General features: G+C 44.5%; 1 protein-coding gene across 1 annotated transcript in view; it reads right to left on the minus strand.

Moving 5' to 3' along the window:
• Nucleotides 1-1,917: 1,917 nt before the first annotated feature.
• The window catches only part of LOC138286505 (BICD family-like cargo adapter 1), a 71,004-nt gene continuing 51,875 nt past the window's right edge, over nt 1,918-21,046 (minus strand). Inside the window, exons 7-9 of the mRNA XM_069226846.1 lie at nt 16,921-16,994; nt 7,714-7,834; nt 1,918-4,792 (exon numbers count right to left, since the gene is read on the minus strand). Coding sequence (XP_069082947.1) covers nt 4,625-4,792; nt 7,714-7,834; nt 16,921-16,994 — 363 coding nt within the window. The 3' untranslated portion in view covers nt 1,918-4,624. The remainder of the gene's footprint in view (nt 4,793-7,713; nt 7,835-16,920; nt 16,995-21,046) is intronic.

Consider the following 21,046-nt stretch of genomic DNA (forward strand, 5'->3'; position numbering starts at 1 on the left):
AATCTTTTATTATCAATCGAGTTTCTGCATATACTGTGTGGCCATGACTAATACGTACGTCTAGCATCAAGAGGCCTTTAAGGCTTTATAGGCACTTTAAAAATGGAAATAACATAACATCAAAAATGTTACTGTGCTCCTCAAGAAATATTTATTTAATTGCTTGAGACTACCCCGTTTCTTCCTTCTTAGACCGAGCAATTGTACCAACCTGCTCTGCCTCCAACCAGGACACAGATTCCTGTTTGTGACCTTTCTCACATTTCATAGCATAAATGTCCTCAGTGATGGGTCCTCTCTAAAATGTAGGGGTTTTGTTGCTGGAGTCTTCAGTGTGAGTACGAGAAGGGTGAATAAATCGTGACACCCTTGTTCTAAATGGGTACTTGCTGGGATCCTTGTGACTGCGGTTGTGGAGCCTGCTTCTTGGACTTTTAGAAGGAGTCAGTTGCTTTCTGAAACACTTAGTAAGTTAGGCAGGAATCTTCCCGAGTCACGTGTTGTGTTTGTGTGTGTGACCCATTGCCTTTGGTCAACATAATAGGCAAAGTTTTAAAAAGCTACATCACTTTCTTTAGGGATTTTAAAAAACAGACAGTTGGATTTTACAGCATAAAACCCACCAGGCTTAACCTACGTTTTGCAAAACAAATTAGTTGCAGATGATCGCTAAGTTTGCACACTCCTATTTGGCCATTGGCTTAATCTACATATACTACATCTACCCACCTTCACAATATTGTGGTAGTCATACCATTTTTTGGAAGCAAGATACTTAAAGCTCAGTATTGTGGTATAATGCTGTCATGAACTCACAGTGGACCTCCGCATCCAGGTTAGGGATCCAGAACCCAATGGCAGTCCCATGCTCCTGTGTTGCAAAGCTGTACATGAGGTCCTGGCCACCCCCACCTGTCACAGGGTCTACCACAGGCTCCCAGGTGTCTTGGCCCTAGCAGCCCTGGTCTTCACCTGTCGGCCATCTGGTCTTGTGCCATATGAATCTATGGGTGAGAATTGATGGCTGTGCTGCACTGTAAGTCCCAGTGAGTGCTCACTTCACATTTTTGTCCAACTGAGGCATCAGAGGTCAGATACGTATCGTCAGATGCCTTCATTCCTCTAAACCTTTCCAACCTCCCACTCAAGCCGGTCACCAAGGGTACACAGATGATATTAAGGTCACATCTGTGCCCCATATTAGTTTGACAGATTACTAGAGACCTGTCGGTCATCTACTCAGGTTTGTTTTTTCCTTAGCCTGTGTAAAAACTATTCCCGCTTGCCCCAGGGCCCGAGACCCCAGTATGTCTTCAAGAAACATGCATAAATAACGAAGTCATGGCCACTGGGTAAAAGAGACTCCTGGGCATCCCTGGGGGTGCCAAGATCAAAAGAGGACCCAGTTATGCCTCTGGGAAGGCCACATGAATGACTGGAATATGGCAAATGGGCTGGGCCACTCAGGGCAGAGATCCAGCAGGCTCACATAGACTTCCAGGTCTCAGGGAGGTCACCCTTAATGATTAGTATGGGGTGGCTAGACTGGGCTCCAGGCACTGGCCTGCGGTGACCCTCTGTAATCGGCAGACCCACAATCCTTTCCAATTTATACAATATACTCCCCTCCCTAATCCATGTTTTGAGAGTAATCTTTTAGCTTCTAGAATTTTGCCAGCGATATTTGCAAGGTCGGTTTTGCACACCCTTGATGGTGGAGCAGGAAAGGGGGTCTTCCTTGGACACAGATTGTGCGTATGCTCTAGATCGACCTAGTATGATGCACTTCTGGAGACACTTTCTCAGACCCTGATTGGGATGAGTAAAAGGAACAGTGAAAATGAGGAGGTTGCTAATTTATACTACCGTGGTCAATCTCATAGTAACTGATCCTTATAAAAAATGAGAGAAACTGGCAACAAGCAAGGTAATACTTTTATTAAACAAAGGCAGCTTCTTACACAAATAATGCAGGAATGAATAATGACAAAGTCTCCTCTCACAGAGGGGCAGGAATGTAGCTTCTGCGGGATCTTCTACCTGTGCCCATATGATGCAGGTTCCGCTAGGTCTCCTTGGTGCAAGTGCACTCTAGTCTGCTCAGTGTAGGAAAGGTTTGCAAGATCCGTTGCCTCTTCTGTCCTTCTATGGTTTTCCCATCCAGTTACTCTTATCATTATTGTGAGAAGTGGACTGTAGGTTCCTCAGGGTCTCATTGTTGCGATTTGCTTTTCACAGCTTTTCTTTAGTTTTCTCACAAAGGGTACAGTTCCTAGTTATTGACATTCTCGTCGTTGCGGGTTAGGAAGGTCTCCAAATAGCCTTCCCACGGACTGTGGAGTATAGCATGTAAGTTCCACTTTGGTCCCTGTCCAGTTGGGTTCTCACGTTTTTCCTTTAATTGTCTCTCCATGGGACATGGAGTGTGTAGGATCCTTTGGGTCTCTCAGTCACCACACTAAGGGCTTTTGGCCTGGGGCTTTCTTTACAATGGATTGATCACATTTTCCTTAAAGGTTCCTCCTTGCAAGGGGTGAATCACAGGTTCAGCATTCCTTGATACACAGGCGATATCAAAGGTTCCTCTACTTTCCTTACTTTCCTCGGGTCTCCCCCCCTGTGAATCTTCACTAATTCAAGATTCTTGAATATGACCTCGAGATCAGAGGGGAACTTGAGACATTTTAATATATTTTTACTGTTAGTAGCAAAAGGGAAAACCTCAAATGTCCGAGATCCCTCAACCCCATTGTGGTCGGCATTTAAGTTCCTTGTCTGTGCACTCATCCTTTGATCTGTGAACAATTCAGTAGAGCAGGATCTTTTCTATTTTTTTGATGCATTTGCCCACAATCTTTCTATATTGTTGAGGTAATTTCTCCTCAGCTCCTACGTTTTTTCGGTCGCTAGGGTCTTTCAAGCACTACTTTCACTTACGTTATTGTTCTCTATGACAATTTTTTGTCATGAAGGTAGTTTTATTAAAGAACTGCAGGGTGGCACCATCACTAGGACAGAGCATACATTCATTGTCGCACAGTTTTAGTACACGTTTAAGAAGCTCTGGCACTGCCAGACCTTCATTTAAAAGACTAGGAAAGCAGAAGTCTAGTAGCATTCAGATTTTATGAAGCCATTCGGGGAAATCAACAGGTCCGCAGAAAGAAAATTCTGCATCTGAAGTGGAAATAGTTTTCTGTTCCATAAATATGTGTTAGTGGTTTGGGTCTTTTGGGGGTACACTCCACTACTTTGAGTGACTATTAAAAAAGGAACTGAATATGATTTCTCCTAAATAAAATGATCAGCCTAGTGCTTGAATGTTTTTTTTTTTTAAAATGCACCCATCAGTCAGTGGTTCTGCTCCAGATTTGGGGGACTCAGTCACCAGTGCAGTATTTAATGTCTTCCTTTGAAATTCACCTTATTGGTTACTAGAAGAGTTATATCACTTTCTATATCGTCTTTTCTTCATTATTTACAAAGATGGATGACTCATAGAGCCAGGTACATACTTGATAGTCATAAATTCCACTATACCTGGATAACCGTATCATAGTCTCTAAAGTAAAGATCAATGGACAATAGTTTCATGCTCCTCGCGACCCCTGGGCCCAACTAACAGAAAAATAACTCTCTTCCACTGCTCATGATCCAGAACTGACTGCGCCCCTCTACTAAGAACAAGTCTCCAACGCTTACCGTCATGGGGTCTCATTTACAAACATGTGGCATAGGGCAGCGCCATAAACCTTTCAGCTGCGCATTCCCAGGTTTACAGACTCTTGTATATCTGGGAGTGTGTCAAAATCCATGGGTGCTGCATGGGAAAACCCATTGCAACGCCCATGGAACGCCTCCATGACGTAGAGTAAGGTAATGCAATGCTTTGCGCTGACTTGCCTTTCTCCATATCTATGAGGCCGTGCAAAGTAACGCAGGGTGGCTTTGCATCGCCTCACAGATATGATTGAGAGGCCTGCGCCACTAAAGCATCATAAAAAGTGACTCTCTGGCGGCACAGGCCTCTTGTAAATGAAGCCCTTCGTGTGCACTCTATGCAAACATGTGTACAGACTGTTTGTGTATTACTGTCATATAATCAAGACTTTTCGAGAAAGCAATATAAGGCTTTCTGGCTTTTGGCTTGTAGCAGGTGAAATTGTTTTAAAGCAGCTCACTTTTGGATCCAAGCTAGCAAATGGCTTGCTTGCTCAACCGTCCCTCCAGGTCTCCTCACTCTAAGTAGCAGAAAACAGGTTTCTTTGTATCTTCTCATTGCAGGGATTTATCAGAGGTGCCTCCATGTTTTCTGGCTTTATTCTGTAGATCACACATTCCTCAAGATGTCACTGTAGCCGATAGATCAAATGTTTCTCACTGCAGAGGATGGATCACATCTTTTCCATCTGTCCTCGGTGAAGGTGATACAGTAGATCTCCGGTTGCTCAGAGCCTCCTCACAGGGGATGTCGAGCACAGGACCCTCTAGGTCACTAATGCAGGGCATAAATTACAGATTCACTTTGATCTCCTCATTTCCGGAGAAGGGTGACCTCGTTTTCCTTGATGCAAGGATAAATATCAAAGTCTGTAAATCTTCTGTTTGAGTTCCCTCACAATCTTTAGAAATTAAAGAGTGAGAAGAAGCTTTTGCGGTCTGTGTGAGTTTTTTCTTTAGCACGGTGGATGAAGTCGGTGTGTGTGCTGATCCCTTTGATTTCTAATGCATTGTTTTTCTCTCTCTGTTGTTGGCTCTTGACCTGCTCACTGATCACTCTCTGCATGTCTTCCTGGCAGGAGAAACAAATAAGATATGTTGTAAAGTGTGCAGTTACCAGACTAAAGTATGTAGTCATTAGCAAGCTGCTGATGTCATGTTGTGTTTTGAACACACATCTATTAAAAGTAGACTTGGCTAATCTCAGAATCCACCTCTCCCCCCCATATATCCGGAAAAACAGATCTCATATGTCCATCCATGCAATCTTTTCCCAAAAGTGCAGAAGATGTTCAGCTCGATAACAAACTGAAACTTTGAGTGAGAGACACACATGCATGAAGGGCTACAGAGGTTCCAGCAGACAGAAAGACTTGTCTTAGGTTGTCGTCATGTGAGAGGGATCCTGGGGTGTGCTACAGTCAAATCCAAAAGTATGATGGGGAGAATACCATGTTGGCGGGAGCCTATGGAAAAGAAGAGAAACCAAGGTGGAAAATAAAGAGAAGAGAGAGATGGCATCAGTGATAGACTGAAGACAAAGTGAGAGCCGTTTTGAAGTGGGTTATAGAAAGCATAACTGGAAAGAGAGAGCATGAGGTGGGAGAGAGATTCTGAGGTAGTCATAGTGCCTCACCACATTGAGGGTGAGTTCTTGCTGTGGGCGAGAGAGCCCAAAGCGCATCATAAGGTAAGACAAGGTTACAAGGAGAGTGCACATGAAATTTTAAGATTGCTTGAAGTTGCTGAACGTAAGCCACAGCTGGAGTAAGATTACCCATCAGCTGAGAGTGATAGCCATTTGAGAGAAACTGAACAAGCACTAAGGGGCTCTTTTTGCAAGTTTGGCGGACAGAAAAGCCCATCTGCCACCCTCCCGACAGGGTGGCTGCCACCAACGTGGCAACCTCTCAGCCGGAGTCATTACGAGTTTCCCACTAGGTCATCGGGCAGAAACTCCGGTCTAGCAGGAAACAATCTACAGCTACAGCATTGTCTGCGACAGTTGATCGAGCCGGCGGCAATGCTGTAGCCAGCAGGGCGCACCAGCACCCTCGCAATGTTCACTATCTGCAAAGCAGGCAGTGAATATTGTGATGGTGCTAGACGGGGGGGCTACACTGCCCATGCTAGGTGCATGGGCAGCACAGGGGCCTCCCTGTGGCCCACTGCACCTGTTCTCCGCCAGCCTTTTCATGGCAGTGTTACCACCATGAAAAGGCTGGCGGAGAAGGAGGTGGTAATCCGCAGGGCAGCGCTGTATGCAGCGCTGCCCTGGCGGATTAGGATCTGCTCCACCGCCAGACCGCCGGGATCCAAGTTTCTGGCGGAGCTGGCAGTTCCCTGGAGGTCGGACCACCAGGGTTGTTATGTGACGATCGGACCACCGCATATGCGGCAGTCCAGTCCGCCACCATAAGTGTGGCAGTCCAGACCGCCACTTTGTGTGGCGGTCTTAAGACCGCCACACTCGTAATGAGGCCCTTAATGCTGAGAAAGTAGGAATGGTCATTAGGCACCTCAAGCTAAGAGGTGAAAGAGCCTGAGGTGATGAAGAGAGAAAGAGAGTCCATGGTGATTATAGTAAGTGCATGAGGTGGGTAAGAGTGAGTGACATAAGGAGGATAAAAGTATCAGCAGTGGGAAACCGAAGACAGAAAGTCAGACTGAGGTCTATAAGATTCTGAGTTGTTTGTTATAGCGAACTCGTTGTAGGCAGATGAGATATGATTGCTTGGATGGGTGTTTTGAGAAAGTGCCCATTGTGTGTAAAAGAGAGCTTGTGAGAGAAGAGACGAGGAGATAGCCTACAATGAGAGTGTACACATCATATGGGTGAGCGGGGTGATCTAAGTGGGGTGAAAGATGGTTTGGCGGGTATGACCCTGAAGAAGACGAGAGAGTGCTCACAAAATGGATTACAAGTTTTTATAGATTCTGACATCAGTGAGATAGAGACTGGACACGAGGTGAATTAAAGGGAAATCGTGTCCCTAAATGGGGTGGTCTCAGGTGGGTGACATACATACACAGGCTCAAGGTGTGATAGGGTTACCTTGAGGAAGGTTAGGAGAGGACAGTTAGAGAGAGGGCATACAGTATGTAAAAACGAGCTTAGGTGTGCATGAATTAGTGGCTGGAGTCATCATCAGTTCTGAGTGGAAAACAGTATGCCTGATTGAGGACTAGAGTGAACACGATCCTTGACATCTGAATGAGAACTCCATGCTTGAGTGTGGTAGTGTCTGCTGCAGTGGAAGTTGTATCTAAATTATAGCATGTCAGTGACTGCCTGTGAGTGGAGCTGTGTTTGGAGGGGTGAGGGTAGGCAGAGATAGTACGGTATTTGTGAGACGTATTGCCTTCTCAGATCTGACCTTCCTTCAGGAGCGACTAGCGGGACAGAAAAGGGGCGGGGCACTGCGTGGCCGGGAGGGAGGACGGGGGAGATAAAAAAAAAGATATATATAATTTTTAAAAACCTTAACTTTTTGTGCCGCACCTCGCCACAACCATCTGCTCCTACACTGGATACAGGCCCTGCATCCAATCCTAATGCTGGCAGCATGAAAGCAGCATTAGCATTGGACAGAACGCCCAGCTAGGGTGCTCCATGGCAGACTGAAAGTCTCTGCCCGCTGTCTCCAACCCAGCAATGCAGTGCCTGCATTGCTGGGTTGGAGAAAGCCCTGTGTGCATGTGTACTGACGGGGAGTGCTGTGCACTCCCCCTTGTCCCCGTCACAGCCCCAAGGCCCCGTCCCTTTTACATACAATAATAATGAACATTGTTTATTATTGTTTAATAGTAAAAGTTGTGCAGCTGTTGCTGCTGGCGGGGAGCGACGCTCCTCTGCTTTAATGGAGGAGCCGCCCCTGCCTTCCTTCCAACTCTTATCCCTTGTACACAGATATTGAGAGGGAAATTCATAGTTCCATACAAGGGAGGTCATTACTTTGCACCCAATGGTTGTAGAAGGGAGAGGGATCTTACTTGCCAGGCCTCCAGTTCCTGGGAGAGCTTCACCTTCTCATGCACGGCTTCAAGCAGCTGCTTGTTCAGGGAACTAAGCTCGGAGCGACATTTACTCAATTCCATTTCCACTGCTGTTTTCCTGTAAAATGAAAAGAAAAGTCCTCAGTGATTCCATTAGCTGCGCCTTCTATGTACTATAATAGGGCATCTGCAGACCATTTAGGGTCACTACCTCACTCCAAGTCATTAGAAACAAATATCCAGTCCTACACTTTTCACCTGCAAATCATTGCTGTCTGGTGAGTTACTCCTCAGTAGTTCAAGAGAAATAAAACAAGACTACAACACTGAAAGCATTAGGGTCTTACACAAATATCCACAACTGCAGACAGCATCCGTAATAACCAGCAGCAAGGTGTTCATCATAGGACCAGTCCTCTCTAGGAACTAGGAAATAAGGCCCTCTGCATCATTTTACCTGTTATCATTAAATTATGTACCTAGAATCTGATGTTGGTACATTCCAGCCTTTGCTTGCAGCTTTTCTTTGACATCCCTTCATGGTATCAGGTTTGATCATGTGTCCTCTATCATCATTACATTATAGTACCTTTGTAATACCCCAGAATCAGACTCTATGGGATCCCTTAAGGACCTCATTTAGGCCTTGGTGAGAGTGGTAAAATGGGTCCAAATGATTTCTGCATCCATTTTTACACTGGTGTCGGTTGTTAGTTGGGTTCTAGTCACCGTTTCATGCTAGAGTTTTGTACTGTGTTTTCCTGACAGCTGTAAAATTGCGTTAGGGCACAGTGCTAAAAGGAACACAAAAAGGGTTTCCATCTGTTATTTCCTACTTTTCAGGGAATGCTAAACCCAGAACCAGTAAAAATGTTATGGAATTTTAGCTCCTGGTTGAATGCTCAAAGCTTAATGAGAATCTAGTGATAGATCCTTCACATTCACCATCTATAGATATTCAGCTCTGCGGCAAGTGGGCTGGACCTCAAGTACACCCTGCAATAATCTGATGGTCTTGAATTCGTGGGCTTAAATGTAAACCCCAGTTAACACCCCCTCTATGTCTGTTGCATCAGAAGGTACATTGCTGAGCCCCACCTTCTTCAAGGCATATATGATCCCTCTGGCCAGCATTATCCCTGCACACATCAACATCCTCTCCTACACCGATGATGCACAACTCATACTTTCCCTCGGGGATAAGGCCCCTGCACAAGAAACAGGTTCACTGCCTGCATGGCAGGAAACTGCTAATCGGATGGAAGCCAACTGTCTCAAGCTCAACTCCAACAAGACAGAAGTAGTGATTTTTGGCAAGAACACCTCACCATAGGACTCCAACTGGTGGCCAGCCAAGCTAGGACCCACACCCAGCACCCACGGCAGGAACCTGACTAATCATGGACACACACTAGACATGACCGCACAGGTTAACGGTGTCAATGCATTCTGCTTCCACACCCTGAAGATGCTGAGCAAGATCTTCAATGGCTGACAGGCAACACTAGAAAAACTGTCACACCTAGTCACCAGCAAGCTGGACTACAGGAGTACCTTCTACTCCGGGATGACGAAGCGATTCACTGGAAGACTACAAACCATCCAGAACTTGTCAGCCAAATTCATCCACAACCCCTGACACAACTCATATCACACCACACTTCAGGGAACTCCACTGGCTCCCACTACACAAATGTGTTAATTTCAGACTCCTCTAACACACAATCAAGGTACTACCCAACATAGATGCCAACAACCCGAACAGTTGCATCTTCTTCCACCAACCACCTAGATACCTATACTCCACAGGACTCCTACTCGCACAGATGCCACACATACACAGAACCAAGTCATGTGGTCGGGCATTTTTTTTACATTGCTCGTAAAGCATGAAACAGCCTTCCTTGCCACATCCAAGCCTCCTCCGCCACTCTTCTTAAATTCTGCAAGAAGCTGTAGACCTGGCTCTTCTAATTAACCAACCTACCATAGGCAGGACTAGGCACACACCTGCTCACTTCCAAGATACCCTTGCAGGTGATAGTGCGCTTTGCAAATACACATGACAAAATAACTGTATATTTATTGTTCTTTATAGGCTAGAATCTGTGATCTATTTCCTAGCTCAGCATCATCAGAAGATTTGGATGGATTTGAACAGGTTTTCGTCTGGCACAGAAAGTGCTAGCTACCTCACAGAGCTTATGTAATATATACAGTGAGAGGTATGGGTTCAGCCCTTACTTCTGTCATTTAGCAATATGCAGATAGTCATACTTGTCATTAATGACTTATGTCGACTTATGGAGTTTGGCCACTGAAGTGGGACTATCACTTTTTCATGGGTTCTAAGGTAAGGTGAGTCCACAAAGCAAGGGAATTCTCTTTTCTTTGATTTATGTAGTTATTTTTTGTTTATAGACTTGGGAAAGCATTTTCTACAGTAAATGTGAATATTGGCCAAAGGTTGTACATTTTTACAGTTGATCACTGCTGCTGTTGTTTATACTACTTTGATTTTATTTAACCAAGCAAGATGACAAAATGTGCTGCTAAAATCCACATTCTGATAAAGACTTCTAACTGCATATTCCTCCCTTTTTGAAACCCTCCAGGCATCAGACTGGATCCTGAAACTTTTGCATAGCAATGTCCTTTAGCGTCAACAGATGGCATCATGCGATGTCATGGTTCTGCATGTGAATCCATCTCGTGCACTTGTGAGGTTGGCTTCCCTACTTATACATCACCTGCTCGCACTGGCATCAGTTCCTTTCTTTCGGCGCTAGCCAACGCAGATCCGGGGCTTAAACGGTCATTCAACGGTTATAGGTTGATTTCTTATAGAAATTACTTTTTTGTGTGCAGGATGTCACCAAAACCTTCAGGTTTTAAATCATGCATAACCTGTAACTGGCAGATGATGGTCACAGATCCACATGATGTCTGTTTGTGGTGTCTTGGTTCTGGCCATGACACGAAGTAGTGTTTGTCATGTGACAAGCTCCATTAAACTTGCAGTCGTGGAGTTCAGGAAATTGAAGACTCGGTCCTGTTCAATGTTCATGGCTTGTCAATTTTGGTCGAGGTCAAGAGAGCGGTCTTGTTCTCCATGAAGAGATCAATTGAAAGATAGGACTTTGTCAAAGTCAAATAATTCAAAGCCGAGCAATAGGAAGAATGAGAAATCTGTGCATGGTTCTCCTACGTCACACCACTCTCATCGTTCCCGCCATTCACATAAGGTAATGGGGACTTCGACTGGAAGTTCTTCTCCAACTAGGGTTCCTTGTTCAAAGGATCCTCCTTCAACGTCTTTTCGTTTCAGCTTCCAGCAAATAAGGTAGCAATGCCAAATCAGATCCAACAGCTTCAGAAAGCTATGGACTCAATCTTTTGGAGTTAGCCTGGATCCTGTTTGTACGCCTTCAGGCTCCACAGATCTAAGGAGGCCTTCAGTTGTTCAGACATCGACAGATCTGTCCTCAATGCTAACTAAGCCTCTTGTTTCAGGTTTGAGGTCGATGACATTGGTATCAATGGTTATGGAACCTATGGCTTCGTTCTCAATAGCGCCACAATGGAAGCAACAGGTTCCTTGTCAGAGGATGCATACGAAGCTTGGATTGGCGTCGTCGATGCGATTGTTTATCTGAAGGTCAGTTGCCAAGGGGTATGATAGGTCAGAACTCAATCTTTCATGAGAAGAGTAACGTTTTGATGCAGAATATCTCAAGGTGATATTTTACAAGATTTGCAGGATGCTAGTGGTCTTGACACTTCTCCTGAGGTAGATTTATCATCCCCTACACCAGGTATGGCTACTGAGGAGACAGCATCCTTTGCGACTGTATTATGCAGAGCAATAGAAACTGTTGATTTAATTATACCTACACAAGAGGTTAAAACTACTTTATTGGCTGAAAGTTTGGATCAGACACAAGTGTAATAGCGCAGAATGGAGTTGTGTACAGTGTAATAACAGAGTGGAGTGGCATAGAGCGGAATGTTGTACAGTGGTGTGGCATACAGTGTAAAAGCTTATAGTTTAGTAGCGTACAGTGGAGTGGCGTATAATGAAGTGGTGTAGACTGGAGTGGCGTACAGTGGTGTGGGGAAGAGTGTAATAGCGTATAGTGGTCTGGCATAGAGTAGAGTTGTGTACTCTGTAATAGCATAGAGTAAAGTGGCTTACAGCAAAGTGCTGTACAGAGGAGCAGCATAGAATATAATAGTGTATAGTGGAGTAGAGTAGCAAGGTGGCAGCATTATGTGGTATGACTGCGGAGTCTTACCATGTGATACTAGCATGTTACCCAGTAGTGGACCTCGGGTTCACACTAGTAAACCATACCTCAGCCCTGGTAGTGTGGCAAACAACAGTCAGGCTACTTAGAGAAGCATGTGTAAAGCATTTCACAATACCAACTTGGAGATAAGTAAATGACACAACTAGAAAGAAATCCAACACCAATTTAGAAAAATAAAGCATGTTTTTAAATAAATTTAGACACCAAAACGAACTTTTTAACTTACACACAATCGGAGTTATGAATTTTAGAAGCTTTGCAAAATAGAATATTTTCACTTTTCACATTGAGGTCAATGGAGAAAATAAAAGTGTGCACTTGGGCACTGGCAGGGTGAGATCTGGGCAACTCACTTGGACTGAAGGTTCTGCGGGGCCCTAGACCAAGAGTCAACAGTCAGTTTTTTATTACCTTGCACGGGGAGTCTGGGTGAAGAGCTGCTTTGGCTGTCCCTGGTGCAGACGGGTCCGCGGCTGCTGCTGCATTTGCACCACTTGGCAAACGGGTACTTGGGGGTGAACACACACGTTACCCTTTGGATGTAGAGGTCTTTGGGGGCAAGGATCAGGAATCGACAGTTGGAACTTCGCTACCACGTCCGGTGGCTCTGGATGCAGAGGTGGCTTCTAGCTGTCAATCACGTGAGCTGGTCGTGCCAAAGATGCTTTGCTGCTCCTCTGGACGTCACTCTCTTCAGGATACAGAACCACAAGAGAGGGATCGTTGCCAACGGCGGTCTCTATGCTGGGGGTCAACTCTGGAGTCGGTGATGTTTGAGTGGCTGTACGTTTCCAGACAAACAAGCCTTGGGAGCTGCAAAGGTGATCCACTGGCACTTCGATGGCTGGAGGTCGTCCAGCGGGGAGTAGAAACTTGAAACTTGTCAGAGATCTCACTCCCACTCTTCAGATGCTGGACACTGAGTTTCTATAGGCTCACTCACACGGAACCTGTTGGATTGCAGTTTTTTTACTTCAGCACAGCAGTTACTTCTGCAATGCTGGGCTATGGGAGGCCTGCCTTAGAGGTGACTGACCTGCACTATGGGCAGTAAAGGGACTCGGCCTGCACCTGGTGTGGGCAGAGTCGCACTCGATCAGCAGGCTGCTCGTGCAGGCTGACAGGACAGCTCTGCAGTCTCACTTTTACTCAGGTCACACAGCATGGCACAATCAGTGCTGCAGCCTTTACCACCCTACCCTGGGTACCACTGGTACCAATACTAGGGAGTTACATGGGTGGTAAAGTCTTTGCCAATTGGCCTATGCAGTTCAACATACAGTTTAAGGGAAAGCACGTAGGTGCTGAAAGTCTAGTTAGCAGGCCTCGGTACACTACCAGGTCAAAAACGACAGCGTCAAGCAGCAAAAAGTGGGGAGTGACCATCCAAAAAGGGGCACTTTACAACAAGCAACATACAGTAGAGTGACATATAACCGAGTGGTATAGATTGAAATGGCATACAGTAGTGTGGGGTAGAGTATAATAGCATACAGAGGAGTGGAGTACACTGGAGTGCGGTTCAATCGAATGACGCAGAATGAAGTGGCATAGAGTGGAGTGCAATACACTTGAGTAGCACAGAGTGGAGTAGAGTGGAGTGGCATACAGTGGAATAGCATACACTGGAGTGTTGTAGAGTGGAGTGACATACAGTGGAATAGAGTAGAGTGGAGTGGCATACAGAAGAATGGAATAAAGTGGAAAAGCATATAGTGAAGTAGTGTCCAGTATAGTGGTATACAGTGGAAAGAGCTAGACTGGAGTGGTTGCATTGTAATTCCATAGAGTATAGTGTCATAGAGTGGAGTCTCATACAGTGGAGAGGCGTAGAGTAGAGTGGTGTAAAATGGAATACCACTTAGTGGAGTGGCTACAGTTGCGTCGCATAAAGATGTATCTGAATGTGGTGTATGTGAAATTTAGCAGCATTATGGTGTGCAAAGCAACGCAAAACAGCAAATTGTGCTGCCTTGCGTTTCTCCAGATTTACCAATCAATGCAGGGCCACGCATGGTGGCCTTGCTTTTCTTTTAAGTCTGGTTAAAGTACTGCATTGTCCATGCTATACCATGAGTGACACAATGGTACCTCAATCCAATAATACTGCTAGGCCTTCATTATCTTTTGGCCCATGTGTACCGTGATAACTTTGCAGTATATCATGGTACATGGCGTTGACAAGCCAGTATATAATTAGGTAATTGCTGTTTTTTTAGAATAAAAGGCAGCCATATTATTTTTACTACACACTTGATGTGTTCAGTGTTAGGGCTTTAGATATGGGTAAGCAGTGGGTCCCTACCTATTACCGCTTTACAAAAGTGGTAATAGGTATAGAAATGTATTGATTTGTTTTATATATATTTTAAATATGTTTATGGCCATATGACGCATTACTTTCACAACATTCTGTGAAATTCCATGTAAATACCGTGGTAACAGATGTCACTAAGTGTAAAAAAGCATCAACTCTGCACCATAATGTATAATCCATCCAAATGTCATGCATATCCATTTAGCCATTTTCGCGATACGTCAAATACAATAGTCTATGGAAAATGCATTGGTAGAAAAACACATTTTGGGACCACCTTTTATCATTGCACCCCCTTAAATAAGTGATTTTAAAATGTAGAAAATGCTATTGGTCTGCCAAGTTTAGTGATGATTTTGATTGGCTTGTTGGGCCACTTTTATTTGGTGAGCCAGAGATCAGGCAAATAAAATATATATAGATTAAGATGTATTCTATCCGTTATGTATTTGCTTATAGGTTTCCATTAGCATGTGACCATAAATTGGTCATTCAGTTATCCATGTAGTAAATCTGAACATTTACATATGCTGCCTGTTTTTTTTTGGACTTCATTACTACTTTTAGTAATATTGTGCTACAAGATATCACTAACTTGAAAAACCTTATAACTTAACATTTACTTACTCTACTAACTTGCAGTACCCCACAGAATCATCTGTGCCCCCTAATATGTAATACGCTTTTGCGTTAATCAAGATACAAAAATCTATGAAAAATGCTTTGGATTTGAAGCCTGTTTTTGGAACCCCCTTATTTTCTTTGCACCCCTTTGACCAAATGCTGCAAAACTTTCAATCCTCCCAAAATGAAACAGGGCAGCAGGTCTGCAAAGTTTCACACATATTCGTCAAACAGGTGCAAAGTTATAAAGTGACAAAAATAAAAAAAATCCCTATCTATGGTCATCCTAACTATAACTACTTAGTGGTTACCACCACTCTGTAATAAGTGTATATATATATATATATATATATATATATATATATATATATATATATTCACTGAAAAAACCATAGGTTACGTGGATGTTATAGTTAGGAAATAGAATTTTATAAAAACATAAAAATTCCTTTAAAAAAACAAAGGTTACTGGAACGTTATAGTTAGGCTCACATTTTAAACGTTCAAAACCATGGATTCACCTATTATATTTAGAGTTATCTCAAGTAACTATAACCTGTGCCCTACAGTAACAATAACTTGTGCCTTAAGTCAGAGCATACAGCTATGTCCTGGGGATGGGCACACTGGGACATAGCAGGAGCCAGCCCTGGGGGGTGGCAGTCCCCAGGGCATCACGGGCTTCACAAGGGGGTACCGCGCAGCCCTCCTCCAAATAAAATAGCCCTGGGGAGGTGGTGAGATGGGGCTGTGGGGGAGAGGGGCCGAGTGGCCCCCAGCATGTTTAAAAATAGTGCCCCAGGGAGGTGGCAGTCCCGCGGGCGGTGGGGGTCCGGGTAGCCCCCTTACATTTGTTTAAAAATTGTGCCCGGGGGAGGTGGCGATCCCTGCGGCTGCGGGGAGGGAACAGGCAGCCCCCCGGCATTTGTTGACAGTTTTTGCCCCAAGGAGGTGGCGGTCCCTAGGGCTGCGGGAGTGGGGGCTGGGCAACCCTCTCGCATTTGTTAACAAATTGTGCCTCAAGGAGGTGGCGGTTCCCGGAGCTGCGGGGGGGGGGCAGTGCCCTCCTTGCATTTGTTGACATTTTGTGCCCCAGAGAGGTGGCAGGAGGATGGGGCTGGGGGGCAAGGCAGCCCACCACATTAGTTGACAATTTGTGCACCAGGGAGGTGGCTGTCCCCAGGGCTGCCATGGGAGCTGGGAGGCCCCCGCATGTCAGTTATAATTTTGCTCCAGGATGGTGGCAGTCCCCGGGGCATTTGGGGGGGGGGGGGGCTGGTTGGCCCCCCTGCATTTTTAAAAACATTAGCCCCAGGGAGGTAGGGGTCCCCGAGTTTGCGGAGGAGGAGCCAGAGAGCCTACGCATTCAAAATGTAAATGCCCCTGGGGCCTGGCCCACCCGGAGGGCTTTGCTTCACTATTTTTTTTTTCTTACATTTCCAGCAGATCTGTGGATCTGACGCGTCTCCAGACGAATATTTTATTTTTATTTTTTTTTACTTGCAAGGGGGGAAAAAGCGTTTTGTAAGCCCCCCCTTTTTTTTAGCCCCCGCTTGACGAATCATCTCAAAACTTTCCGGACAGACGCTGAAATGAGCATCATATTTTCTAAACTAGGTCCTAACTATAACTACCTAGTGGTAACCGCCAGTAGGTTTTTTTATATATATAACTACCCAGAGTTCTCTATTCTTTTTTCACACCGCCTCTTATCTAATATACACAGGTTTGTGAAGATGACAGCACCACCTCTGTTATTAAAAAAAAAAAAAAGCTAGGTTTGAATACTAGGTTCCCTTACAGGATCTCAGGGTCTTGCGATAATATGGCATTTTTTACTCTGTACCATGCCTTTTGTGTGCATGCTTTGCAGTGAAATGATGCCTCAGAACTTGACCACTCTTGAACTATCCTACATTGCTCCTCTAATCAGCTGTTTGCTTTGGTTCTTACTTGGTGATGGCATCATCTCGCTCTTGAATGGCCAACTGGAAATTCTTCTCAGCTTCATCTTTGAGGCACTGGATCTGTAGGAATAAAATAAAAAGATAAGTGACAAGAGGACAACCTTTCACAGTATTTGACGTAGGACCTCATTACGAGTTTGGCGGTCATGAGAAACTCCTAATGAGGCTGACAGTCTTTGGAGGCGAAATGGAAAATGTTGCAGTAGTTCTCTCTCAGGTATTGAATACAAGTATTAAAAACCGTGGCGAGAAATGTGGGAGAGGGAAGAGATTAGTTACTACACCGGGGCAATTATCACAAGTGATACCGTAACTGACATGGTACCTGATAAAAGCCAACTATGCAGAGACAGAATTTTTATAAGTATGATAAATACAACCCAATTATTAGTCTTTGCGAAATAAAATATGGATTATGGTTCTTACTGCACCAAAGTAAGCATGTTTTAGTGAATAGCAGGTAGTAGATCATTCCATTTTCACCTTGTGTCCATGTGTGCCATTCTTTTATTCATTTGATGTTTGTATTGAATGAATGGAGCTTCCTAGCTCTTCTATTAGGGAATGATTTATAGAAGATGTGTGCCCCTCGTACTAGGTGCAGTAGGGCATCAATATGTAAGACTATTTCGGCACTGTTACTGATGCTCATAGAGTAATTTGTTGACTAACCACATTTGTGACCTGCTTACTATGCAGACGCATCTCTTGATATGGTGCCCAAGCTGTTAACATGCTTATAAAACCAGCCTTAAAAACCTTTCCTCTAGTATGTCAATGGAAGCCAGTTCCAAAGAGAGAGAGATCCTAAACAAAGAAATCTAACTTGAAATAAAATGAAAGTAGGGTACTCAGATTAAGTCCTTGTTCTTCCTAGAAGGTTATGCTAGGGTACGTGAGTATGAATTCTCTTGTTATTTGTGGCTCTCATAAAGAATCATTAGCATGAATGACTGGATTCTAAACCTAAATCCAGTAACTCACTGCCATGATGTGGCAAGAGTGGGTAACCATGTTGCTACTTTGTGAAGGAGTTCAAGGCTGACAGTAACAGGTGGCTAGATTTGTTTCACATTTGGGGCAGGGAGGAGAGGCCATGTTACGTATTGCTTCTCCGTTACTCCTCTGCTCCTGCACAACATTAAAAACAGGGGTAGATGACTTTGAGGACCATACATAACATATAATTACTGGTTGGTAAAAAGTGAATTACATAGTTTTTTCACTTTGGAGTTCTGAGTGACATCAAAGGCAACTTGAGCTTCACTCTAGTTGTCTATTTCATGGTACTCAGAACCCCTTGGTGAAAAATATCCCACTTATACAATGTTAACCAATTATAATTCTGTATATTAAGGTATGCCAGGGCAAGCCCATGAAGGCACCTAAACATTCACTCATGAAATGGAAACTGTCATGTACACTGAGCCAAAGGTTTTTTTTCTTTGTAGAACACACATAAAAGTTAAAGGAACATTGCTGCAATATTGAATAAGACTCAACACGCGTAAATACACCCAGGTAATGAAGACTGGATTTACTGCACTCCTCATCGTAGCATTTATGGGTCAATGCCTATAGTTATGTTTAAGGCAATGCTTAATGTTCATACATCTATCTATGGACGTCTTGAGTCCCCATATCTAAAGCAAAGGTACACTCCAAGTCAAACTTTATGGTCAACTGACAAATCTCTTTATCTTCTGGTCAGTGGCAGGGAGACTGTGCTTTCTCAATCCATGATCTCAGGGTATCAAAAACTTTTCTTGCAGTTTTATAAATCACAAACTTGTTTTAAGGGCATTAGAGCACTTTACATGTGCACCAGATTACATTACATTACACAAGATCAGATTGATTTTTTTTAGGCAAAATCACAGGATGTTGATCTGACCCTAGACCACAAACATGTTTCGCGAGTTCCTAAATAGGGAGCTCTAGCAATTAGGCCGCATCTACTTCCTACTTTGCCTTAATGTCTGCAAAGCCTTGTGCATGTCAAATTAATTCTTCTTCAGGTTAAAAGTAATAAGCACCTTAAACAAAGAGACTTTGGGCCTGATTTAGATCTTGGTGATGTTACGGCCAATCTGCCATGGAGGTGGGCCAGAGAACACAGTCAAGTCGCCGGTATTCCTCCCACTGTATTTAGATGTATTGCGGCTCAACCGCTGACCGCCACAATGGACTACTTTTCATAGCTGTCAGGCTGGCGGGTTTCTTCTGACCATATTTTGATGTTACAGTCCGACAGGAGATGTGCTGCCGGCGGACAGCTGATAGAGGGAGGTTGTTGCTGGACCCAATGGACATCGGAAAATGGCAGTGGCTATGGCATACAGGTAAGTCACACACACACACACTGTATCTCAGCTATATGTGTTCACACACCAAACAATACACCACATACACACTTGTATCCATTGCCATTCCACCACAACACGTACATTCCTCAAACACACATTAACATACAACCATGACACAACATACACACACTACTGACACTGCACCCATACACAACACAACCACAACAACCAACACAACTACACACTCATCTACACAAACACACAGACACTGAAGCACAACTAAACACATCACGACCGCCACACAATAACACTCACCCGAATGTTGCACGCAGCAACACAACACAAAAACATCAAAGCCATACACAAGTGGTACACATACTGATACAACCACATCACCCACTCCAACTCCCTCCAACTCAACCAGCCAATCGCATAACACACACATACAAGTACGGACTCACATACACAACTGAAAGCACAACATGACAGGGTAAAGGTCCCCTTGCAACGTGCACACTTGGACACAGCTGACAAATGTGATTTCACCATCATTGCGGTGCCAGCATTCAGTTGGCATTGAATACTGACACCAAAAATGAAAGTTGTGTATGTGTGCAAAATGTGTGATGTACCAGTGTGTCCCCATCCAGGTCTGACCCAATTGTGTCCCTGACATATGCATGTCACAGTAATTTAAAAAAAACACTGTAACATTGTTGGATCAGGCACTTTTGCAGGGCTAGCCCCAAACTTTTTGCCTTCCTCCTCCTGTTTTTCTGTCCCTCTTTTTGTTGGCGTTAGGACTCTGGGCACTTTACCACTGCTGATAAGTGCTAACATGCATGTGCTCTCTCCTTTAAACTCGGTATGATTGGCTTACACCTGTGTGGCATATTTAATTCACCTATAAGTTCCTTGCACAGTATTATCCCATATACGCAGGGCCTGTAAATTAAAGGCCACTAGTAGGCCTGCAGCGCAGCTTGCGCCACCCACAGAAGTAGCCTTTCAAACTTGCCTCATGCCTGCCACCACAGGGCATGTGTGCGCAGTTTACTGCCACATTGACTTGACATCTAAAGTTACATGCCAAGCCTGGAACTCCCCTTTTACTACATATACATCACCCCTAAGGAAGGCCCTAGGAGGCCCTATGGGCAGGGAGCGGGTGTAGGTAAAAGTTAGGATCTGTGCCTTCACTGTGTGGCATGCCCTAGTAGTGACAAAAAGCCTATTTAGTTTCTCACTGCTGTGAGGCCTGCTCCTCTCATAGGCTAGCATTGGGAATTCCCTCAAAGGTACTTAGGTGGTAATTCCTGATCTGTGAAGAGTAGCCTGTGCATGTCTGGTATATTTGGAATGGTAGTGAGAAATCCGGATTATTGATGTAGGTGGATTTTGTATTACTATTGTGGAAATGCCACTTTTAGAAAGTGAGCATTTCACTGTGCCTATGACTTTTGTGCTTTGCAGACTGACTCTAATCCATGTCTAGGGTAGTGTGACAGAATGGTCTACCTGGGTTGGGAGAGAGGGAGGCAGGGTGCACTTACATTTGTATAGGCTGTGTCCTTCCCTCACACAAAGGGCTTGTTTACCCCCTACTGATGTTTACAGCCAGGGCTGGGGTTGAAAGGGACGTTGGGCACTTCTAAGGTTCTTTTGAAGTGCCCACTAGATCAAAGACATTTTGCGTACAAGTACAGGGGCTAGAGCCCCATGTTTTTGAACATTGCATGGACTTGTACCCAGATGCTGATGGTTCTCCACACTACCAGAAGGAACTGTCATGCTGCTAGGACGGCA

Source organism: Pleurodeles waltl, chromosome 3_2, assembly GCF_031143425.1.
Source record: "Pleurodeles waltl isolate 20211129_DDA chromosome 3_2, aPleWal1.hap1.20221129, whole genome shotgun sequence".
Lineage (NCBI taxonomy): Eukaryota > Metazoa > Chordata > Amphibia > Caudata > Salamandridae > Pleurodeles > Pleurodeles waltl.